Genomic DNA, 22,329 nt, shown 5'->3' with positions numbered 1-22,329 from the left:
GTATTCAAATATACAGTACTGTTACCCCTAGATCCTGACAGAGTATATACATATGATGGGGAGGGGACTGTACATTAGGAGGGGGTTGGTGGGTGGGAGAGAAATATACATACGGCGGGGAGGGAATATATACATGCGGTGGGGAGGAACAAACAAATGAACACTAGGAACACTTACTACAAAAATACTGGAAGGAGTAACAGGATCACAGGAACAGAGGAACTAGACAGCAAACACTAGTAGGGAAATCCAAACAATGAACCGACAAAGAGAGAATGGCAAACGAGGCAGATATACACACACTGATTGACACAAGAGGGTAATTGGGAATGGTTTTGGGCATTTACGGTGGCCAGTTTCGAATTGCAGCCTCCCGTAGGTGCTCTTTAAGAGCGGTTTTGAATGTGGGTAGGGATTCACATTCCTTTACAGCTTTGGGTAGGGCGTTCCACATTGATTTGGCATAATTGTGAAACGTGTTTAGTCCCTTGTTTGAGCCAAATCTGGGTTTAACATGATTTGTTGAGCTTCCTCTGGTGTAGTGGTTGTGGTATTCACTGACCTTTGGGAAGTATTTTGACATGTACATGGGTACCTTAGTCGTATAGTGTATCTTGTAGACCAGGCCCATTGCAAGTTGCTGTACTCTGTCGTCTACTCTAAGCCATCCTAGCTTGTCAAAGTGGGCAGGGGTGAGGTGGGTTTTGGGGGTAAGGTCAAGTAGTAGTCTGACCAGTTTGTTTTGTGATGTTTGTAATTTTGTTTTAAGCGCCTTTGAGGTGCTTTGGTACCATGAGGTGCACGCATAGTCGTAGTACCCTTGAATGAGTGCTCCTGCCAGAGTCTTCAGGGTATTCTTGTTTACCAGAGAGGAGATCCGATACAAGAATCTAGTTCGTTGGTTGACTTTTTTTATTACATTGGATGCCATTTTGTCACAGGAAAGATTTGCCTCTAGGATGGAACCTAGGTAGGTAATTTCGTCTTTCCTTGTGACAATATTGTCACCCACTGCAACTGAGAAGCCGTCGGTCTTGCTGAGTTTGTTATTTGAACCGAAGAGAATGGACTCTGTTTTGCCCATGTGTAATGATAGTTTGTTATCAGCGAGCCATATGCAGATTTTGCCTAGTTCCGAGCTGAGGGTTTTTTCAACCTGCAACTTGTTCTTGTCAGAGACCAGCAGGGCTGAGTCGTCCGCAAACAGGAACAAGTTGCAGTCACAGGCTGACGACATGTCATTTGCATAAATTAGGGAGAGTAGCGGTCCTAGAATGCTTCCTTGTGGAACACCACAGCTCACTGTGAGGGGGGGGGGGGATAGAGTACCGTTTACCTCTACCATCTGTTCTCTCCCCTCCAGGTAGGATTGCATCCAGCTCACTGATAAACTATCAAAACCAATTGCCTTTAGCTTGTCAATCAGAATGGAGTGATTGACAGTGTTGAAGGCCTTTTGTAGGTCCAGCATGACCATGCCGCAGTATTTGCCCGCGTCCACCTCTTGTTTGATGTGGTCGTTCAAATAGAGGAGGCATGTGTCAGTGGAGTGGGACGTTCTGAAGCCAGATTGGAATTTGTAGATTAGATTTTTTTTCGCCAGGTACTTTTCGACCTGTTCGTAGACTATTTTCTCCATGACTTTCGAGATGGAGGTAAGAATAGAAACAGGGCGGTAGTTGCCTGGGTCTAATTTGCTGCCCTTTTTGTGCAGATGGGTCACTCTCGCAATTTTGAAGTCCTTGGGGACGTGTCCCTGTTTTATAGAGAGGTTTATTATGTGTGTGATGACTGGGGTGATGGCGGCTGCTGCGTCTCTGAGGAATTTGGAGGGGATGTTGTCATGGCCAGTGGCCTTGTTAGGTTGGAGGGCGCTCAATTTTTTGAGTACCTCATCGGTTCTTACCATCTCAAGTTTGAAGTCGTCTTTGTGGACCCCTAGGTTTTTGTAGTATGCTACTATGTGTTCTACCCCATAATACCCTGAGTGGGAGGGTAGTTTGTTTACCAGTGTTGTGGCTATGTTTGTGAAGAAGATGTTTAAGTAATTGGCTACATCCAGCTTGTCTGTGATGAGCGTGTTGTCCGTCTTTATGTTTATGTTTGAGAATCTGGTTTTAAGTTTTTTTACTGCAGCCTAGTTGATTATTGAGTAATTTCCAAAGTTTGCGGGGTTTGTTTTTGTTTTCCTCAGTTTTGTCGTTGATGAAATTTCTTTTTGCGGTTCTGATCATGGTGTTTACGTCATTTCTTAGTCTGTTTCTTTGAATTTTTAGTTCAACCACGTGGGCTTGGAGTTCACTGTTTGAGCTTTTGGAAAGCTTTGTCTGACTTATGAAGTTCAGAGCATTTTTTGTCTCTGTTTTTCATAGCGGCCAGTATTTCAGTGTGCATCCATGGCTCAGCGCGATTTCTAACCCTTAATGTATCTTAACATGAACATAAACAGGAAACACATCTTTAGGCCATCCTATATAACAAAATAAGAACACAATAAATGGGCCTAACAATAATAGCCTACACAACATGTGACAACCAACCCCAAATAAAATGTGACGACCAACCCCAACTGGAATGTCTTGATAGCATCAAGGCTAACAGCCATCTAACAACTAGTTAGCTAGCTAACAACAATCTAAACTATAGCTATCCCTTCACACTTTTTAAGGGTAATAATTGTTTCATTATAAACCAATTGTGTAAAAGCCTAGAAGAAAAATACTGATGAGCGGAATATTTACAAATGGACATGAAAAACACAAAGTCCTCTCACCTCAAATTCAGCTGTTTCACTCCAAATATGACAATGTAGGTGAACTCTGACCCCAATTCTGGACATTTAAATACCAAAGTATGGGGGACAGGACCCTCTGGTGGTGAAATATAATGAATGTGACAACCTACCCATGTGACAACGTCCCCCGTTCTCCCCTACGCCTGAGGGCACGGCTGTGGCATGGTGCGACGTTGTGTCAAGGAGATTTTAGATTGTGCTCTTTATCTGCTCGTATGGTTGGGGCTGAACAAGCGGGCATAACAAAAAAAAAGCTTGTGCTCTTTATTTGCACTGACCCCCCACTTTTCTTCCTTGTCTGTTGGGGTTACACCTCTCTCCCCAAGGAGCATCCACCAGTCTGACAGGACTCTGGGAAACAGGAGATGTCTCTCTGACCTAATATCCAAAGAAGCATAACTCAACGGACTGAAGGACCCGGCCCTGCAGTGAGATTGCTAGCATTTTGTACAGCTGTCATATTCTGCGTTTAAATTCTTCTCAAGTTGATGCCCGTGTATTGGCTCTGTTTCTTTTAATAATTGCTTTTAACATTCTACTCTAAGTACCTAGGAATTCTATTTAAACTATATCTTAACAACGTATTGGAAGAAATATAATTGAACTAATAGTTAACTTTTAGAATTAGAGGTACGCAAGTATAATTATGGGGTCATAATATATATTATGTGTAGTTCTTTGCTGAATGTGTCATTGGGAAGCAAAGTAGAACCCATTCTGGAAGGACTTCCCTCCACGGAGAAAGTCATTGAGAGTTAATCAACAGTTTGTTAACATTCAGTTCCTCCTTAGTGTGACGTACGTGGGTTGGTCATTATCATTATTACTGTATTTGTGACACCATGTGAACATCAGGTTAGTATAGGTAATGTTATGCTTTGTATGTGTGTGTGTGTGACATGGTAACTAATGCCTGTCCTTTTCTTTCTTTGTCAGGTGCCGCCCGTCCCTACACTGAAGAGTGCTGATTGTCTGATGAGTGGCAGCTGATGGCAACAGCCTCGAGGGGCGGGTGGATAAAGCCTGACAGCACACACACACCGGGGCGCTTCATTCTGTCATTTGCCAGTGACCAGAGTGGAGTGAGGGTGCCGTTGTTTGCCACTGTTGTGGAACGATACTGTGCTTATTTACCACTTTGTGTGGACCAAGTACTGTGTGATAATATATATATATATATTGTTGGCCTCTGTGCCACTTACCTACTGAGTGAGTATTCTATTGTTGGCCTCTGTGCCCTATTTCCACTGAGTGTGGAGTGATAACTCTAATGCCATTTGCCACTGTTCGATTTTAGTGGAACTATATATATTATTGTAAACTGTATGCCATTGCCACTTTGTGTGGACTTGTACTTTAGGTACGTTTGCTGGGTGGTTCCCAGTACCAACCTCTGGCTGGTTGGTTAGTGTCTGTGGACGCTGATATTCGTTTACTTTATTATACTCATCTTGTTTGTTCTCCCCTTACCCTTTTCCCTGTTTGTCTATATGTTGTGGGTTTCATTCCCCTCCTTTTGCATTATGTTTATGAGAGAATCAAAGGAGTTCGAGAGAGGACCCCGTCACAATTATATAATAAATATCATTTACCTTTTGGAAAACGCATTTGTTTGTTTACTTGCCTACCGGGACCTGTGCTTAAAGCACTCACTGGACGGGCTGGTTTCATTTACAGCCCGCTCCAGGTATATTTTATATGGTCATCAGACCTTTGTACATGACACTTAGTTACTTACCATGTAATTCATCATTATTATTGTGCCCCCTAAGGTAACACAATTTCAAATATCAATTTAAACCACATGTACAGTATATACAGCATATTATGACAAGCCTGGTGGTGTTCAGGCTCGACACAGTCCAAAACAAACAAATTCAATTTCCATACAAGCAGTTTCAATAAATAAAAGATATTTATTGATTAATAGCACAAAATTCCGATGGGCAATTAGAGTAGTCGAATAACAGTCCAGGGTCAAAACACGTATCAGGCTCTCGTATAAAAAGGGAATGTTCAATACTCAGGGTTTGTCGTCCGGTCCAGGGTCAGTTTCACAACGGGGTATCTCAGCCAGTCCAGGGTCCAGTACCATGAACACCTTCTCGCTATTACCTCTCCTCTCAACTACCTCTCACCTCACAAACTCTGTATCACACTCTCTCTCTCTGCTCTCTGCTCCTTCCTGGACAAGCTGATCGAGCTGGGTCTGAGCTCCGCTCTGAGCGCCTGGATACTGGACTTTCTGAGTGAAAGGCCCCAGGCGGTCAGGGTGGGGGGTCAGACCTCCAACAGCATCACCCTGAGCATCGGACTTACGACAAAAAGGGCTTTCTCTTAGGGCCATTTGAGACCTTTTCGGGCCGATTTTGGGATTCACCAACCGTCCCAATAAAACACATATAATTAATATTATATTATAATATATTGTCTATATTAATTTCTTGCCCGAAAAGGTCTCAAATGGCCCTAAGAGAATGCCCTTTTTGTCGTAAGTCCGTTGGAGAATGAGACCCACAACTCTGTCTGATACATACTGTCTGATCTGATTAACACTACACCCAGTAGTAATAATTTATATATTTTATATCTAGTTTAATATAGTATACAATGTGTATTATTATGCACTTTACTGTTACATTTGCACTCTGGTTGGATGCCAAACCTATTTTTGTTGTACTGTACTTGTGCTGTATAATGACAATACATTTGAATTGAATCTAATCTAAAACACACATTCATCAACCTATCAAGCTACCCATAGGGATAGTTTTATATAGAGATAGTTTTATATAGGGATAGTTTTATATAGAGATAGTTTTATATAGGGATGCTAGAGATAGCCTCAAACTATAGGGAATCAAATATGTTGACCGATTATTTAAGTTCAAATTAGTGCAAAAGTATTTTCAAAAATATTAAAAAAATATTTTCATATGAACCCTTTAACTACCACACTACAGAAGGTTAACACCTTCACTGACACACTACATAAGGTTAACCCTTTCACTACCACACTACAGAAGGTTAACCCTTTCACTACCACACTACAAATGGTTAACACTTTCAATGCCACACTACAAAAGGTCAACCCTTTCACTACCACACTACAAAGGGTTAACATGTTCACTGCCACACTACAGAAGATTAACCCTTTCACTACCACACTACATACGGTTAACCCCTTCACTACCACACTATAAAGGTTAACACTTTCACTGCCACACTACAGAAGGTTAACCCTTTCACTACCACACTACAGAAGGTTAACCCTTTCACTACCACACTACAGAAGGTTAACCCCTTCACTACCACACTACAATGGTTTAACACTTTCACTGCCACACAACAGAAGGTTAACTCTTTCACCACTACCACACTACAAAGGGTTAATGCTTTTACTGCCACACTACAGAAGTTTGTTTTCTGTAGTGTGGCAGTGAAAATGTTAACCCTTTGTAGTGTGGTAGTGAAAGGGTTAAGTGTCCCTACCAAGGCTCAAATCAAACCTACGTCCCTGAAGTTACCAATATCAACATGCACTTAAGACAGAAAAAAGGGAAAATTTTCAGGATTCAGGACACTGCATATGGGCAGATGGTCACACTTAACCTTACACTACTACACTACCAAAGGGTTAACCCTTTCACTGCGACAATACAGAAGGTTAACCCTTTCACTGCCACACGACAAATGGTTAACCCTTTCACAACCACAGTACAGAAGGTTTACCCTTTCACTACCACACTATGGTAGTGAAAGGGTTAACCTTCTGTAGTGTGGTTGTGAAAGGGTTAACCTTAGACTGCAGCAGCACAGACACTGTGTTTGTTGGCCCCCTGGCTGATCATTGAGCTGGAGGAGACGCAGCACCCTGGAGGGCAACGCCGGAGAGCACTCTCCAGGCCGGAGAGGAGGACCTGCAGCTCTACCATGACATGATGAGGCAAGTCAAGCGTGATTTCTCCTGCAGGCGCTGTGAGAAGCACCAGCAGGACACCGCGGGGAGCTTGCGAGGCCCCGGCTGGAGCCTCTCCTGTCACATCCGCTGCAGGGAAGGACAGCCTCTGGGGAAACGTCCCGTCTGTCTCTGTCATGCGGCAAATGTCATCCGTGTCCCAGATCCCCTCGTCCTTTTCAACCCAAAACTTCTATTATATATGTTGTGAACCCTGTTGGCCACAGACAGACTTTTTTTTCATGGTTCCCTCTGCATGTGTTTAAGTAGGCCAATCAATCCGATCTAGACCCTGAGGCGTGTGACCTGATCAATTTAAGCCCTGATGGCATCAGACAAGGACAACTGATTGCAGAAAGGGTTGACGCTGGTGGCAATCTCTGTACGTCTTTGAAATTGTCCTTTGTGCTTGCTGTATTCTAAATGTCACTGTTGTATTGCATTAGCCCAGTGTGTATCTTCGCCTCTCTCACTCATCCCTTCAACACGGAGAGATATGGAGAGCCAAAGTGTGAATTATGTGACAAGATTAGTCTTCTTGTAATAACCTTACATCCAAAGGGGCTGAATCATGATCAGTGATAGGAAACCAAACCACCACTAAATATTGTACAGTGTATTGTTTTATCATAGCGACTGTGACATTATGGACTCTGATGTTTTTAGTTTTACTTGGCCCCATACTGTTACACATAATATTTGACAGCCTAAAACAAATAGTATACACAAGTTAACTCCCGGAATGGTTCGAAAATACCTTGTATTACCGCTAATCATTTCTGACTCGAAACCAGCTGTGTGGGAATAGTGGTCGAAAGCGAATGCGGACATAAGCTACACAAATTCCCACTTTGGCCCTCTGTACGTTCCCCTGAGCACATCAAGAGCACATGCAGCATGACCCGAGCTTCTCATACCGGAGAGCTGTCTGGTCTGTGTATCCTGGTGTGAGTGGCTCCTACATTCATACTAACATCCCAGTTATTTTCTTCCTATGTAGCCAAAAGGATTTGAGCAGAAAGCCCCCTCCTCCTCTCCTCCACATCACGCTTAATTTAAACCCATGGCTGAGTTAGTGTGCTGCTTCAAATACCGCACTATTTCTTCCAGAACCCTGTGGGAGATTGGCAGGTCCCCGTTGGACTGAGCGAGAAAAGTGCCACAAGACAAAAATATCAGACCTTGGATGTGATGAAGAAAGCCTTTATGCTCAGAGAAACAAAACACAGCTTGTGTTGAATACCTCCTGGACTCAAGGTGAGGCACCCCTCTATGTAGCATAGAGATATATGTATTTTTTATAAAAAAAAAATGTAAGGAAGAGATACCATGGAGCTTTATAACTACATGCTCAACATCATCGCCAAATATGTAGATAGCCTAATGTACGTCAGACTAGTTTGTTGATGGAGCAAATAGTTGTCATGGTCACTAACTGCATTACAGTCCTGGGCCATATTCAACTGAACACAAATGTGTTGAAAGTATGGCACTGCACAGGTTTAGCTAAAAGTGAGGCAGTGTTCATGAGCATTTTAGTCTATCGTCATGTAACCAAACTTACATTTTCATTTTGGACACAAAAGCCGAGTCTTGATAGTAAATGTTTATACACGGTACATGTTTGTCCCGATAAACAAATAACCAATAAAATACCAATACTATACAAATACAACACTTCAAGTGACAATTCTGATTTGGATTAGAAATTAATGCATTCATACAATACTTATTTCAATAATGTCACACAGAGGGGAGCCACTATGTTGTCTTAAAATGAATAGACCTGTTCCTGATTACTTCGGTCATTAAAGGGTGTCATCACTTTCAAATAAATTACATTTCACCAAACAGTTTTAATATTGTTTTATGAAGCTGGATTACGCAGAAAGGTGTAGATTTATTCCAAAATGCCCAATAACCCACCAAGCCAAACACAAACTTATGTAAACACAGCATACGTAAACAGCCTCACCTATTTGTCATTCCAGGTTTGAATGAGTTCTTTCTCCATCCTTCTCCTCAGAGGTATTCCCTCGTTCTGGACCAATGCTTCCTGCAGACCATTGACTGCATCCAGAAACTAAAGTAAACAGTCGAGCCGTGAACGCAGAGGTTAAAGTTAGCCATCGGCATACGAGGGATCTGTGAACTTTTCTCAGGGCCTAGAAAACGGTTTGTGCCTCTATGAGTCCATTCATCTCACAGTAGAAACCTCTCATTTACATGTAATGGAAAGAAAATAAACAGCCAAGTCCTAATGTGCTCATTTACAGTAAGTAGAAATAAAGTAGTGAGCTGTTTTCTTTGTACGGGGAGACATTGATGTATCAATGCAGGTGACAGCGTTTGACAACAATGAAGAAAACCCCTCATCTTGGACGTTTTCAGGAGGCGATTGAAATTGATGTTGACGCTGATATTTCGGTCCAATATGGTGCAGCGACGGTGGGGCGTTCGTTACAGTCGGGATGGATCCACGGTGCTGTGTTGGCAACACCACCCGCTGTCAGTAGTGGTTTTGATCTTGATCCGGAGCCTCTATTGTCTCTATCAGAATCAGAAAGGTCTTTATTGCCAAGTATACTTTTCACATACAAGGAATTTGCTTTGGACGTTACTGGTGCGACATGAGCGGACAGACATTAACAGACAGATAATACAATAAAGTGGTGGAGTAAAATAAAATGACATATGAGCTAAGTTAAGCACAATAGAATAATATATTTATGAAATAAAATATAGGCCAGGGCTGTATGGCTGTATAAGAGGTTGAATAAAATTATGTGGGATATAAACTAAATTAAATATAGCTCAATAGATAGATATAGTACAATTATAAGTACAAATAAAATAGGAATAGGAGTAGGCCAGGGCTGTGCAACTGGGCAGATGTGGTCAATTATACAAGTATATACACTAGTTAGAATGAAGTAACAATACAGTGGGCAGTAGGGTGTGTTAATGTAACACAGTGGGGGGGTATCAGTGAGGGTCCTGAGCCTTGTTGATGAGGCTCACTGCAGAGGGGAAGAAACTGTTCTTGTGGTGTGGGGGTTTGGCCCTGATGGACTGCAGCCTCCTGCCAGAGGGGAGTGACTCAAACAGGTTGTGACCGGGGTGGTAGGGGTCGGCCACAATCTCATCTGCACGCTTCCGAGTTCTGGAGGCGTACAGGTCCTGGAGGGATGGCAGATTGCAGCCTATCACCTATCGTCAACCTTTTAAATGATTTCCAATTCCTCAAACAGACTTTGAGACATTGCATTTGCACAGTACAATATGACACGAATTCTCTTAACATACTGAAATAACCTTCATATACACACCTTCAGAACGTCGCACAATACACATTGTAGTAGTGGCCTCTCTGTGGCTCACAATGAGCTAAGGCGAGTTAACACAACCGTCCATATAATCTGACCCTTGACCTTTGTCGCTTCCTTCTCTCCCCAATCCCCATGTGTTTCCTGTCACTCTTCACTCTGCCATTGAATGAAACAGAAATGCCCTGAAATGTATCTTTCAAACACACAAAACAAGTTCTGTATGTCATCACACGTCTATAACATTATCGGCGGTGCCCTATATTGCCGATTGCCTGTGTGGCTTAATTAACCAGTGATTTAAACTGTAACATTGTAGAAAGTGATCTCTTTTGATTCCAGGAGCGAGTGACTTCAAATTATATCATCTACTGAACTAATTTCATCATGATGAAAAAAGGGAACATTTTCCATCATGATTCAGGACACTGCATATGGGCAGATGGTCACACTTAACCTTACACTACTACACTACCAAAAGGTTAACCCGTTCACTGTGACAATACAGAAGGTTAACCCTTTCACTGCCACACGACAAAGGGTTAACCCTTTCACAACCACAGTACAGAAGGTTTACCCTTTCACTACCACACTATGGTAGTGAAAGGGTTAACCTTCTGTAGTGTGGTTGTGAAAGGGTTAACCTTACACTGCAGCAGCACAGACACTGTGTTTGTTGGCCCCCTGGCTGATCATTGAGCTGGAGGAGACGCAGCACCCTGGAGGGCAACGCCGGAGAGCACTCTCCAGGCCGGAGAGGAGGACCTGCAGCTCTACCATGACATGATGAGGCAAGTCAAGCGTGGCTTCTCCTGCAGGTGCTGTGAGAAGCACCAGCAGGACACTAAACCGCGGGGAGCTTGCGAGGCCCTTTTTTCATTGTGGCAAAAAAAGCTCTGTCCTGATGTCACCTCGCCCCCCTGGATTTATCAGAGATTTTAACAGCGTTTGGCTTGACCCCAAAATTCACCATTGCAACATTTCTACCAAATTGCATTCACCTCACCTTTATTTATTTAATTCGTTTATTTGGACGGGACAATGCAAAATTAATGAACACTGTGGAGTGTAAAAATTGCCGGATTTAGCACGAGGCTAATTTCCATCCATTCCATCCTCAGTGACCCGAAGCGATCTCCTCACATTACAAAATAACCTTCTCTGATGTCAACAGGGGCAATCCATTTTCGGGCAGAATGTGAAAGAGTGTGGCACGCAACAACAGAGCCTGGAAGTCTGAATCACTGACTGCGTGATGTGTGTCCATCAAGATCCTGTCGCAGCTGAAGCAGATATCCTTCCTAATCAGGCCAGTCAACATATGAACAACAGTGAGTAATTCCCCGAAACAACAGGAGCAACTAGGTAGGATGAGCTAGGGAGCCGTTCTGAACGCCGTTGCAGCCCTTGGCCTCAGTGCATGTACACACCATGACCCTGCGACATCTGGCTCACACGTATGACTACTGCTGTGGGGGTCACTCTTGCGTTTTGTTGGGCTGGCTCGCCAATAATGTGGGAAGATTTGGTTGTTCCTCGAATCAGGACAAAAGGATATGGACAGTTAGACACTGGACAATGAGTTCAAACATCATGTATTGCATTTATTGAATAATCAGAAAGAATAATTAATTAATTATCGGGTGGTCCATGGATCACGACAAGCTTGTTGACAGCAATGCAGCATAGCAGAGTCGCCAAGGAGCTCTCCTTTCCTCTATTCTAAAATGGTCTGATATACTCGTCCACCTAGGGTGTCTTCGCTGGCTGACCAATCAAGTGTGAGACACCTGTGTCCTTTCCCATATATGATCCAGCTCGGACCAGGTCCTCGAGGATGCATAGTTATGTAACAGGAAAAATGCACAGGTGCCCACCCCGCACTGACCAGCCACCTTTCTGGAGATAAAGGGGCCCCTTTAACCTTGGCCTAAAAGCCTCTCAATGTAAAGGGAAAACCACTTATATTATGTACTTTTAACTTAATCAATGTTCCTAATTAGCTAATATATATATATATGATATAAGCCTAAAGTCTGACGTTAATTTCCGACATGTTGTTGCACAATTTAAAGTTTTCATTACAGTACTGTTTGTGCTTGCATCTGCTCTGTCACAACAATCATCTGAGACTAATAAAGGATCCCTGAACTGCATGAGGTAACTAACTGCACAGTCTAAAGTAGGACCAGATTCTGTACTATCAGACCCTGTCTCAAAGTTCTTCAGAAAAGGAGTAGCTAAGTACTAATTTATTGTTATTATTACTCTTAGTAGTAGTAGTAATAGTAGTAGAACTGTTTTAACATCAACTGCTAGATTTTGAAGAATGTAGCCATTGCCAGCACCCCCCCACCCCCCAAGTGGTTTCTAATACTGTACAAGACTGTACCTTTGTACGCAGAAAGATGGACAAATCTGGAGGCCATGACCTCGGAACTGTGAATGATGGACAGACGTCTAACAGGCCTAAGTGGAGGGCTTATCACCTTGTTTGTCCTCTACTACCTGACAACATGCTGTAATGGCCATATGTGTGTATTTCTCCTATCGATCTACTTCAGCAGGGAGGTCAGCGGAATAAAATGTCAACACTCGCAGGCTGTCCCATTGGGAAAGGCTTTTTGACTCTCCACATTACAATCAGTCGTTTGACCTTCAGTGCACAGTAGGACGCTTGTTCGCTGCAGCCTCCCCCCTCTTCAGCAAAAGAAATAGGAACAAATAATGACAATAGGAGCAATACAATAATTTTATGGGGGAATTTATGTCCCTATAGACAAAATAGAGCTGTAGTTGACATCCTTTTATCTTGAATGTAGAATAGGCTCATCAGATAGTGTAAGAGAGATAAAGATTAACCTGTTAAGCCCAATAGGGGGACCCTGCCTTTCTTTAACATAAATCGATCAATAGAGACCGTATTAGAAAGCCAGTCATTGGAAAGCCACACTCATTGGCTACAACCCTGTCCAGATCGCCAAATGATTGACGGAGCGAGAGCCCCGGGAGTCGGGGGTGGTAATGTGTACTTTGGCGCACGCCTCACATATCGGCATGTAACTCGAGAACCGCTGAACGGATTTTGTCACCTGAAAGGGCAATCGACGGGCAACAAATAGCACTTTAATTCTATCTATATATTGTATTAAAAGAAATGCACACCCGAGCCGCTAATGGTCGGCAAATTGGCATTGCGAATCGTCCTCATGAGGGCCCAGGATGTTAAGAGGATAATGTATTTTTTTTGTGCCAAGAGTAAAGACCATAACCCTATCAAAACAGCAGTCAAAGTGTATATTTTCATTTTTACCGATGTTTTATACGATTTACCGAAAATAGCATTTTCCCTATCCATAGATGTATGATTTGTCCATAATAAGGTCAAGGTCAAGTTCAAGGTAAAATATGAATTTATAATTAAAATCGATTATCATTTATTACTGTATCTACAAATCCTTCTGTTTAATCATCTTCCCTTTATTCATTTGCTTAGATTTTTTTTACACTTGATCTCAACAAGGTGCTGAATGAGCTCAGTGAGCGAGCTCGGTTCATGCACAATTGTAACATGGTGTTATTCACCGGCACAGATGCAAAAATAAATCATAATTTATATTCTCCTTTTTTCCATTACAATTTACTCAATCCTAGTAACAGACACAATATTTCTGACACTGGGAATACATACCCCCAGGTCCCTAGATGTTCCTATACCAAGAACATCTAAATTGGCCTTGTAGAAGTGGAGCAATCTTCCATTTACTTAGGCATGTACCTTTAGGCGAAATTTCTGAAAATAGGGCTACAGCTTAACAGCATACTGTATAACACATAACATAAGTTACTTATTGTTAGCACTTTGCTTTAAAGTTAGCACTATGGATAATCCCCTAACTGCTGTTGGCTCCTGAACACCAGTCTACCTACCAGCCAGCCAATCATATGCAGACATTTCATAATTCCACACCCGCAAAGGTATATAATGTCACATATTACCACCTTCTCTAGCTCCTATTGTTTTTGCCATCCCAAGTATTTATGGCTAGAAAAGAGCAACAGCACTGTGCTATCCTTCCATGAACATGGAGTTTACTACTTACTAGCCTCTCTAGCTTGTTCTTCAATCAGCAAACTGAATACGCTCCAAAAGGTGAATATGTGCACCTGCCCGGATGTCAGGGTGGCATGCTGGATCTGACTGTCAAAGCTGCAGCATTGTCTGTCTCTGTCTGGACCACCCACAGTTCAGCCCGGAAGATCTCAACACCTGCAAAGACTGTGGCAAGCTGTGACAGCAGATAAGAGTCATCCACTGTAACCAGGGCCGTAGCCAGGGTTTAGAAATTAGGGAGGTACATTTTTCTTTTATACAAACTTTCTTACGCAACTGGCTAGCCATTATCTAGAGATCAACTTAAGGTCAGTCACTCACAAAGTAATTTACAGGATGTGGGGGCACTTACAGGTGAGTGGCCTAAAGAGTGCACCAAAAATGTACTGGTACATTCAGGTCCAGAATTGTTGGAATTCCCTGACAAAGATGTGCAAAAAACTGTACAATTTAAACAATACCATACTGGTAATGAGCAAATAGTTGTTTATTCAATTAATGCATGGAGCTGTTCCATCTTATTTCATTTGATACTAACTACTCAGTTCATACAGATTTCAAGTATCCAAATATCAATGATGAATATTGCATAAGGTTTACACAGTTAATGGATCACCTTTTTGTTTTATATTCATGTTCAGAGAGGAGTAATAGATATTTGTATGTGTGATTTATATGGCAATTAAATCAATGGTGTGCTTGTTTGTTTGGGGAGTTTGACCTACAGTTAATGTGCCTACCACGTGAATACATAATAATAATACATAAGTAGGCAAACATTTTTGCAGTTGAGCAAAAATTTGCAGTTGAGTAGGCTATATGTGCTGTGTTTTTATGTTTTTATGTCTTCCATTGAGGACCACCTTGGAAATAAGAGTTTTAATTAATGCTTTTATATGTGTAACTGCAGCAGGGGCGTTTTTAGGGTTAGAAAACATTGGGGGCTTCAGCCCGGGGGGGGGGGGGGGGGGGGGGGAGGGGTAATTAGAGATGAATACTGAATAACTAGAATCATTAGATGTTCTCAAAATGAGGTCCAGGTCCATGAGAGGGATCTGGGCAGTCCCCATAGAAAATTCAAAGTTAACAGGACCAAATCATCAGTTTCTTATTTATTTATTTAACCTTTATTTAGCCAGATAAAACATTGATCTGGTCCAAGAAGCCCCAACAGGAGTACAAATATACATATATACACATATATATATACATATATATATATATATATATATATATATATATATATATATATATATATATATATATATATATATATATATATATATATATATATATATATATATATATATATATATATATATATATATATACATATACTGTACATACATACACACATATACACCAATAACAAAATAAAAACACAGTTAAGAATCATACACATAAGCAAATAAACAAACAAACAAACATATGCACAGCCTATGTACAAAAGAAATAAACAGTTCATCTCTAGTCTTTACAGTTTTCTTCAATTGCATAAACACTCAAATCAAAAGTATTACACAATTATCAAAACCTTACACTCAAGGAGCAAAACATAGGCCCAGATTTGCACCCCTACAATGTCAGCCTCACACTTTTTGCAAAACAATACACACAGTGATTTGCAAAACACTAAACACACTTGCATTACATTAGACACAGAATGTCAAATTACCACACATATGAGCCAATTGGTTAAACACAGCCATCAGATGCACAAACACACCATTGCTTAATTGTAGTAGATACACCAATCAGGTTTAAGCACTATAAAAATGCAGCAGGTGAGTTCACCTGTCTTCAACCAAAATGGAAGGAGAGTGAAGTACTGTACACAGAGAACGTGAAAATATACAATACATCCACCAAACACTACACAAGACAACCAATGATGCAGACTGATGAAAATATACATTTTCTCCCATTTTCCCAAATCAGTCAACATGGAGAATCACAACAAAAAAAATTATCTTGCCAGATCCAGCTAGGCAAAGAGATAATGTCTAGTATTTTCTTTTCACATTTTTTCAATTTTTTCTGTTTTACTGTAATTTTAACCTGTACTGGATACAGTATTTTATGTTGGTCTGATATTTGCTGAGCTTACAGTGTTATGCACATAGTAGCATGAAAACTGGGACATGTATTGTTGTGATTCTCCATGTTGAAATGTTGACTGATTTGGTTATATGGAGAGAACATTTATATTTTCATCAGTCTGCATCATTGATTTGGGTATATGGAGAGAAAATGTAATTTTTTTCATCAGTCTGCATCATTGATTTGGGTATATGTAGATAAATAAATTATATTTTCATCACAGCATTGGTCTTGTGTAGTGTTTGGTGAATTTATTGTATATTTGCACATTCTCTGCGTACTTCACTTACAGTACTCTAATAACTGAGAAGTAGAATTGCTAAATGTGTTTTAGGTTAAGCACAGCAGTGTGTGTAACTGGTTCAAACAGAATTAAGTCATATGAAACGTGTTTCATATCGCTGCTGTCGGGACAAAACCTCATAACTCCATTTTTTTTATATATTTTTTTTATATAAATCAACTCCGTAGATCATCCTCCATATGTGTGTGTGGGTTTTACAAAGTTTAAACAATGGGAACGCATTAAACCGATCATCTGTCTAAACCTCCTAACTCTATTCACCCTCAAATCTGTGTTCGTTTTTTTCATCTGCTGAAAAGTTGGGTTTTTGGAGTTATGAGGTTTTGTCCCGACAGCAGCGATATGGTAACAAAATGTAGTTTTTATAAATTAGTGTATGGTTTTGACAAGTGTTTAATTTAGCAAAGGATCTGATGTGTTCTGATAATTGTGTGTGTGGTTGTGCTAATTGTGTGTTTTGAAACACCGGCCCCCGTTTTCAAAATCATGCTTAGGCAATCGAAAAAAAACTGTATTGTGTGTTTCATTATATACATATGTTTCAGTCTTCTCATAAAAAAAATATTAGATTTTTGGGTCTTTTCCTGCCTTTGGTCCGCTTTGCATTCACATCTCAAATTAACCGCAGCAGGGTTCACTTGCAAGAGTGAATGAGCTTTCACACCACCCCAAACCAACCGGACTATCCGAGGAAATGAACCAGGGTTCGATTAAAGCTTATTATAGGACACTGGACATGGGTATGGATGGCTCCAGGTGCTGCTGCGTTAAAGTGCACATCTTCAATATCTGTACTATTTAAAAGCACAGTGCAGGACACACTCAAAGGTTATCGCACCTCAGAGATGGCAGTGGACATGTATGACAGGACAAAGGCCATATGTAATGGCCTTTGAATTGAGGAACATACTACCAGCCAAAGGAGGAAGCAGAAAAGGATGGACGAGTATGTAGTTGAGTCATCTTGTGGCACAAGCTCAGACCTCAGCTCAGAGACTGTTCTATCCAGTCGTCAACAGAATGCTGCAAGAGCTTGAGAGCAGGTTCTCATGAGTTGGATCACAACTTATGAGAGGCATACAGGCATGTTATCCAGCCTCAGACCAGTTTCTCTCAGTGGAATTGCTGCAACCCCTCGCCACACATTACAATATCCAACTATTGCCAGAGGAGATCACAGTTGCAAAGTGTTTCCTGGTCAGGACAGGCAGAGATGCAGTCCCTACTATCCAAAGTGTCTTTTCCCTCCTGGATGATAATAATAATAATAATAATAATAATAATAATAATAATAATAATAATAATAATAATAATAATAATAATAATAATAATAATAATAATAATGCATTTGATTTATAAGGCGCCTTTCAGGACACTAAAAAAAAAATCCACAAATCGGTGAATGAAAAAATTATAGGATCAAATGAAAACTACTTACTAAAAATTGATGTTTAAAAGTACTAAAAACCAACAAAAAATACCAAACACTAACAAACATTCAGCACAGACAATGGGAATGCTGACAAAAAAAAAATAAAAAAAAAAAAGTAAAAAAAAACAATTTTTTTTCTTTTTTTTTAGGGGGCTAGGAGAAAAACATCCGGGGCTAAAGCCCCGGAAGCCCAGGGCTAAAGCCCCGGAAGCCCAGGGCTAACGACGCCACTGAACTGCAGCTAACAGTTGATTAATATAGTTATTTACGTTTACAATTTATATGCTTATTTTTGTATATTAGTAATAATACACTCAATTGCATTTCACTGTATTTCTTATTTGTTTATATAAGATATATATTAGTGGGGCACTATTTTTCTATTTGTTTGCGCAATTACTTCATCTCACGAGACTTGGCACACCTGGTATCCGGTGACGTGTTTCCGCCCTCTCTCTTGAGTTGCAACCATGAACTTGGATGGATTATTGACTTACCTGTCGATCTTAATAAGCAAAGGACAATCCATCAAGACAACTTAACAAGACAATCTTCCAAGATATGGATCGAAGACATACTACCATAACGCATCGATGTTCTCTTATACTGGCACGCAGCCAATAAGATATTGATTGTTTTAGATGATGATTGTGGTATATGTTACAGTGATGTTCCGACCATGGTTTTAATGGACTTGCAATGTTAATGGTATCTTTTGTATGCATTTGTATGTCATACAGATTTTATGGTTTGGATGAGGTTTGGATGGAGAATGAACAAGCTTCATTAAAATCAGTTCAAGAAATCTACTTGTGTTAATTGCGTCGTGCCCGGAGGATGTCAAAGTAAAATCTTAACTGTCTACGCTAAGTCAAGTGGAAGCAAGATGGCGCCGCTGGTCTTCGTCTCGATCGTCATGAAGCAGCGCGTGGGATGGACCACAGTGTAAACCACAAGATGGCGCCGGTGTTCAAGTCAAGTAACGCTCATCAAACAACAGCATCTGGAAGACGGCACCTGCGTAAAGTTCTAAACTCACGTTCTTCACTATATATTTGAAAAAGCCATAAGGTTGGACGCTTGTAAGAAGTAGTGTTCTAACAAAGGGTAATTTTGTAAACGTATTAGAAGGGTGAAAGGAGTGAGTCACAACCACAAGGTGTCGCCTTTATCCACGTGTTTATTTTGTAATGTTTTTTGAAGCACCATACTTTCTGTAGCTTAGATCCACCATTCAGGCATGTATTGAAATAAGAGCTTTGAGGTTTAAAAGTGCAATTTCATTAATCAACCTTATTTTTGATACATATAGATTAAAGGGGAATTCAGCCTACATTAGTAAAGTAAACTAGCCTGGTATAAATAAATCAACCAGCCCAGTTAAATAAGCCAACTAGCCTGGTATAAATAAGTCAACCAGTCCAGTTAAATAAGTCAACTAGCCTGGTATAAATAAGTCAACCAGCCCAGTTAAATAAGTCAACTAGCCTGGTATAAATAAGTCAACCAGCCCAGTTAAATAAGTCAACTAGCCTGGTATAAATAAGTCTACCAGCCCAGTTAAATAAATAAACTAGCTTGGTTAATTAAGTCTACATTTATAACTAAGCAATTAATTAAGTAATCGCACTTCACGTAATAATAGTAAGGCTTATACACTTATTAGTCTCGCATATTAACTTGACATTTACACATAGCCTTCAACATGTCACGTAAAGGAAAGATTACTGAGCTAGAACAAGAAGATGACACAATAGCCCAAAAGGAACAGATTATCGATCAGGTTGAAGAGAAACCCAGAAACAAAGAAGATTCCCAAGAGCAGCCCGAAAGGTATAAAGACGGCGACACTGCTGAAAGGAATACAAGAAAAAGTGGAAGAATCCTAACTCTGACAGAGAAGGGCAGATAGATGCAAGAGGAGAAAATTGTAGGACTCCAGCGAAGGTTCCAATTCGTATATAAGAGATGGAAAAGAATGGTAAGAGACGCCAAGGAGATACTATCACAAACTGAGATAGTAACTGAGGAACTCGAAACAGTCATTACTGAAACCCGTGGTTTTTCCGCTGACGTCCAGCGCGCATATGAAGAATTACGACAAGTTGACACGCCAGATCAGGAAACCCGATCCGAGAGTCGATCTGTGCTCCCAAACATCCCTGTTCATCTTCAAAAGTGTAAGGGTTCTTCATTTCCTGGCCAGGCTTCACCTGTTGCTCACTCCTTCCCACCTCCACCCATGAACAATATCCCTCCAGCCAGGGCCGACTGGGAGAAATGCGAGGCCCTGTGCGAGATTTAAACGCATACAGTCAACATATTCTTAAATAATAGTGCTGCCCGAGGCTGGGCATGATACAGTCAACATATAGCAAGAGAGAGAGCGAGAGAGAGCTCCCGTTCTACAGTCAATATACAGTGTTATCGCTGCACAGACCCGGCAATGCCCCTGACCCTCCACCAGAGCAAGGCCAGAGAGAGAGAGAGAGAGAGAGAGAGAGAGAGAGAGAGAGAGAGAGAGAGAGAGAGAGAGAGAGAGAGAGAGAGAGAGACATTGGAAAGAAACAACCCAAAACCAGAGCAAATTGAGAGATAGAGAGAGAGCATGTCTGTTTGTGTGTGTGTGTTAGAGAGAGAGCATGTATATGTGTGTTAGAAAGAGAGAGAAATATAGAGAGAGAGCATGTCATTTTGTGTGTTAGAGAGAGATATAGAGCATGTCTGTGTGTGTTAGAAAGAGAGAGAGAGAGAGAGAGAGCATGTGTGTTTGTGTGTTAGAGAGAGAGAGCATGTCTGTGTGTGTGTGTGTGTGTGTGTTAGAGAGAGAGCATGTATGAGAGAGATAAGCAAGACAGCTAAGATGAGCCCCTAAAGGATATTCAACTTTTAATGGAAGAACAAAACAGAAGGAAAAGATAACTTCACAAAGGCAACATGAATATACATAGATCCAAAAGGACAAAGATCAACACTTAAATCCAAAGAGAAGAGGGTCTATACCAGAGAAAACAAAGTAGCAAGGAGCCAACGGCCGACATCAGCTAAATAGGCTAACTGCAAATAGAGTAGCCAGGTACTGACACCAGGTACACACCGTTAGCTACAACAGCTAGCCGGCCCGTTTGGCTCAATATAACGTTAGCTACGTTAGCTAGCCGGCCCGCTTTGGCTCAATATAACATTAGCTACAACAGCTAGCCGGCCCGTTTGGCTCAATATAACGTTAGCTACGTTAGCTAGCCGACCCGCTTGGCTCAATATAACATTAGCTACAACAGCTAGCCGGCCCGTTTGGCTCAATATAATGTTAGCTACGTTAGCTAGCTGGCCCGCTTGGCTCAATATAACATCCGCAGAGCCAGGAACAAGTCAGACACATTCTACAAACGTGTCTAATGTGAAATATATAAGCATATAAGCAAAACTAGATTTTAGGTCTGTGATGAAAAAGGGCCTCGCGGGAAGGGGGGCATTGAAAAAAATAAAAATAATAATAAAAAAAATTATAAATAATAATAATTTTTTTGTGCGAGGCCCCCCTTCCCGCGAGGCCCTGTGCGACCGCACTGCTCGCACCCCCCCTGAGGCGGCCCTGCCTCCACCCATGAACAATCTTCCTCCACTCTGGAACTTGGTGAACAGTCATGTCAATCTACTGCCACCCTGTGGCCAGATTCTGTTGGTGCTGCACTGTGTGCATCTCTGTCTTTCTTTATGTTTTGATCTCCTGAATACCATCAGTAATCTGCTATCTGTTTTCTGTGTTGTGTAGTTATGATCAGTCTGGTGTTTTCTCAGTAATTGTATTTTGATTCTAGTCTAGTTTATTCCCCAGTGTGTGTTTGGCCTTTTGTTTTCCTGTACCCCTGTGTGTTAGTTCAGTTTTCCCTCTCCTCAGGTGTGTCTCATTCCCAATTACCCTCTTGTGTCAATCAGTGTGTGTATATCTGCCTCGTTTGCCATTCTCTCTTTGTCGGTTCATTGTTTGGATTTCCCTACTAGTGTTTGCTGTCTAGTTCCTCTGTTCCTGTGATCCTGTTACTCCTTCCAGTATTTTTGTAGTAAGTGTTCCTAGTGTTCATTTGTTTGTTCCTCCCCACCGCATGTATATATTTCCTCCCCGCCAAATGTATATTTCTCTCCCACCCACCCACCCACCCCCTCCTAATGTACAGTCCCCTCCCCATCATATGTATATACTCTGTCAGGATCTAGGGGTAACAGTACTGTATATTTGAATACCGTTTATGTCACAAATGTATCAGTACTAAATACCTATATGTCCCTATGCCATAAAT

At 41.2% G+C, this 22,329-nt stretch overlaps 1 protein-coding gene across 1 annotated transcript in view; it reads left to right on the top strand.

The window, feature by feature from the left end:
* ccdc13 (coiled-coil domain containing 13) overlaps positions 1-22,329 on the top strand; it is a gene marked incomplete at both ends in the record, with an annotated part of 51,180 nt that overhangs the window by 22,062 nt on the left and 6,789 nt on the right. The window contains 2 exons of the mRNA XM_084327659.1: positions 6,650-6,871; positions 10,779-10,901. Of these exons, the coding sequence (XP_084183785.1) occupies positions 6,650-6,871; positions 10,779-10,901 (345 nt within the window). The remainder of the gene's footprint in view (positions 1-6,649; positions 6,872-10,778; positions 10,902-22,329) is intronic.

Source organism: Notolepis coatsorum (genome assembly GCF_963971535.1).
Source record: "Notolepis coatsorum genome assembly, chromosome: 13".
Lineage (NCBI taxonomy): Eukaryota > Metazoa > Chordata > Actinopteri > Aulopiformes > Paralepididae > Notolepis > Notolepis coatsorum.
This window is presented reverse-complemented; position numbering and strand designations above follow the sequence as displayed.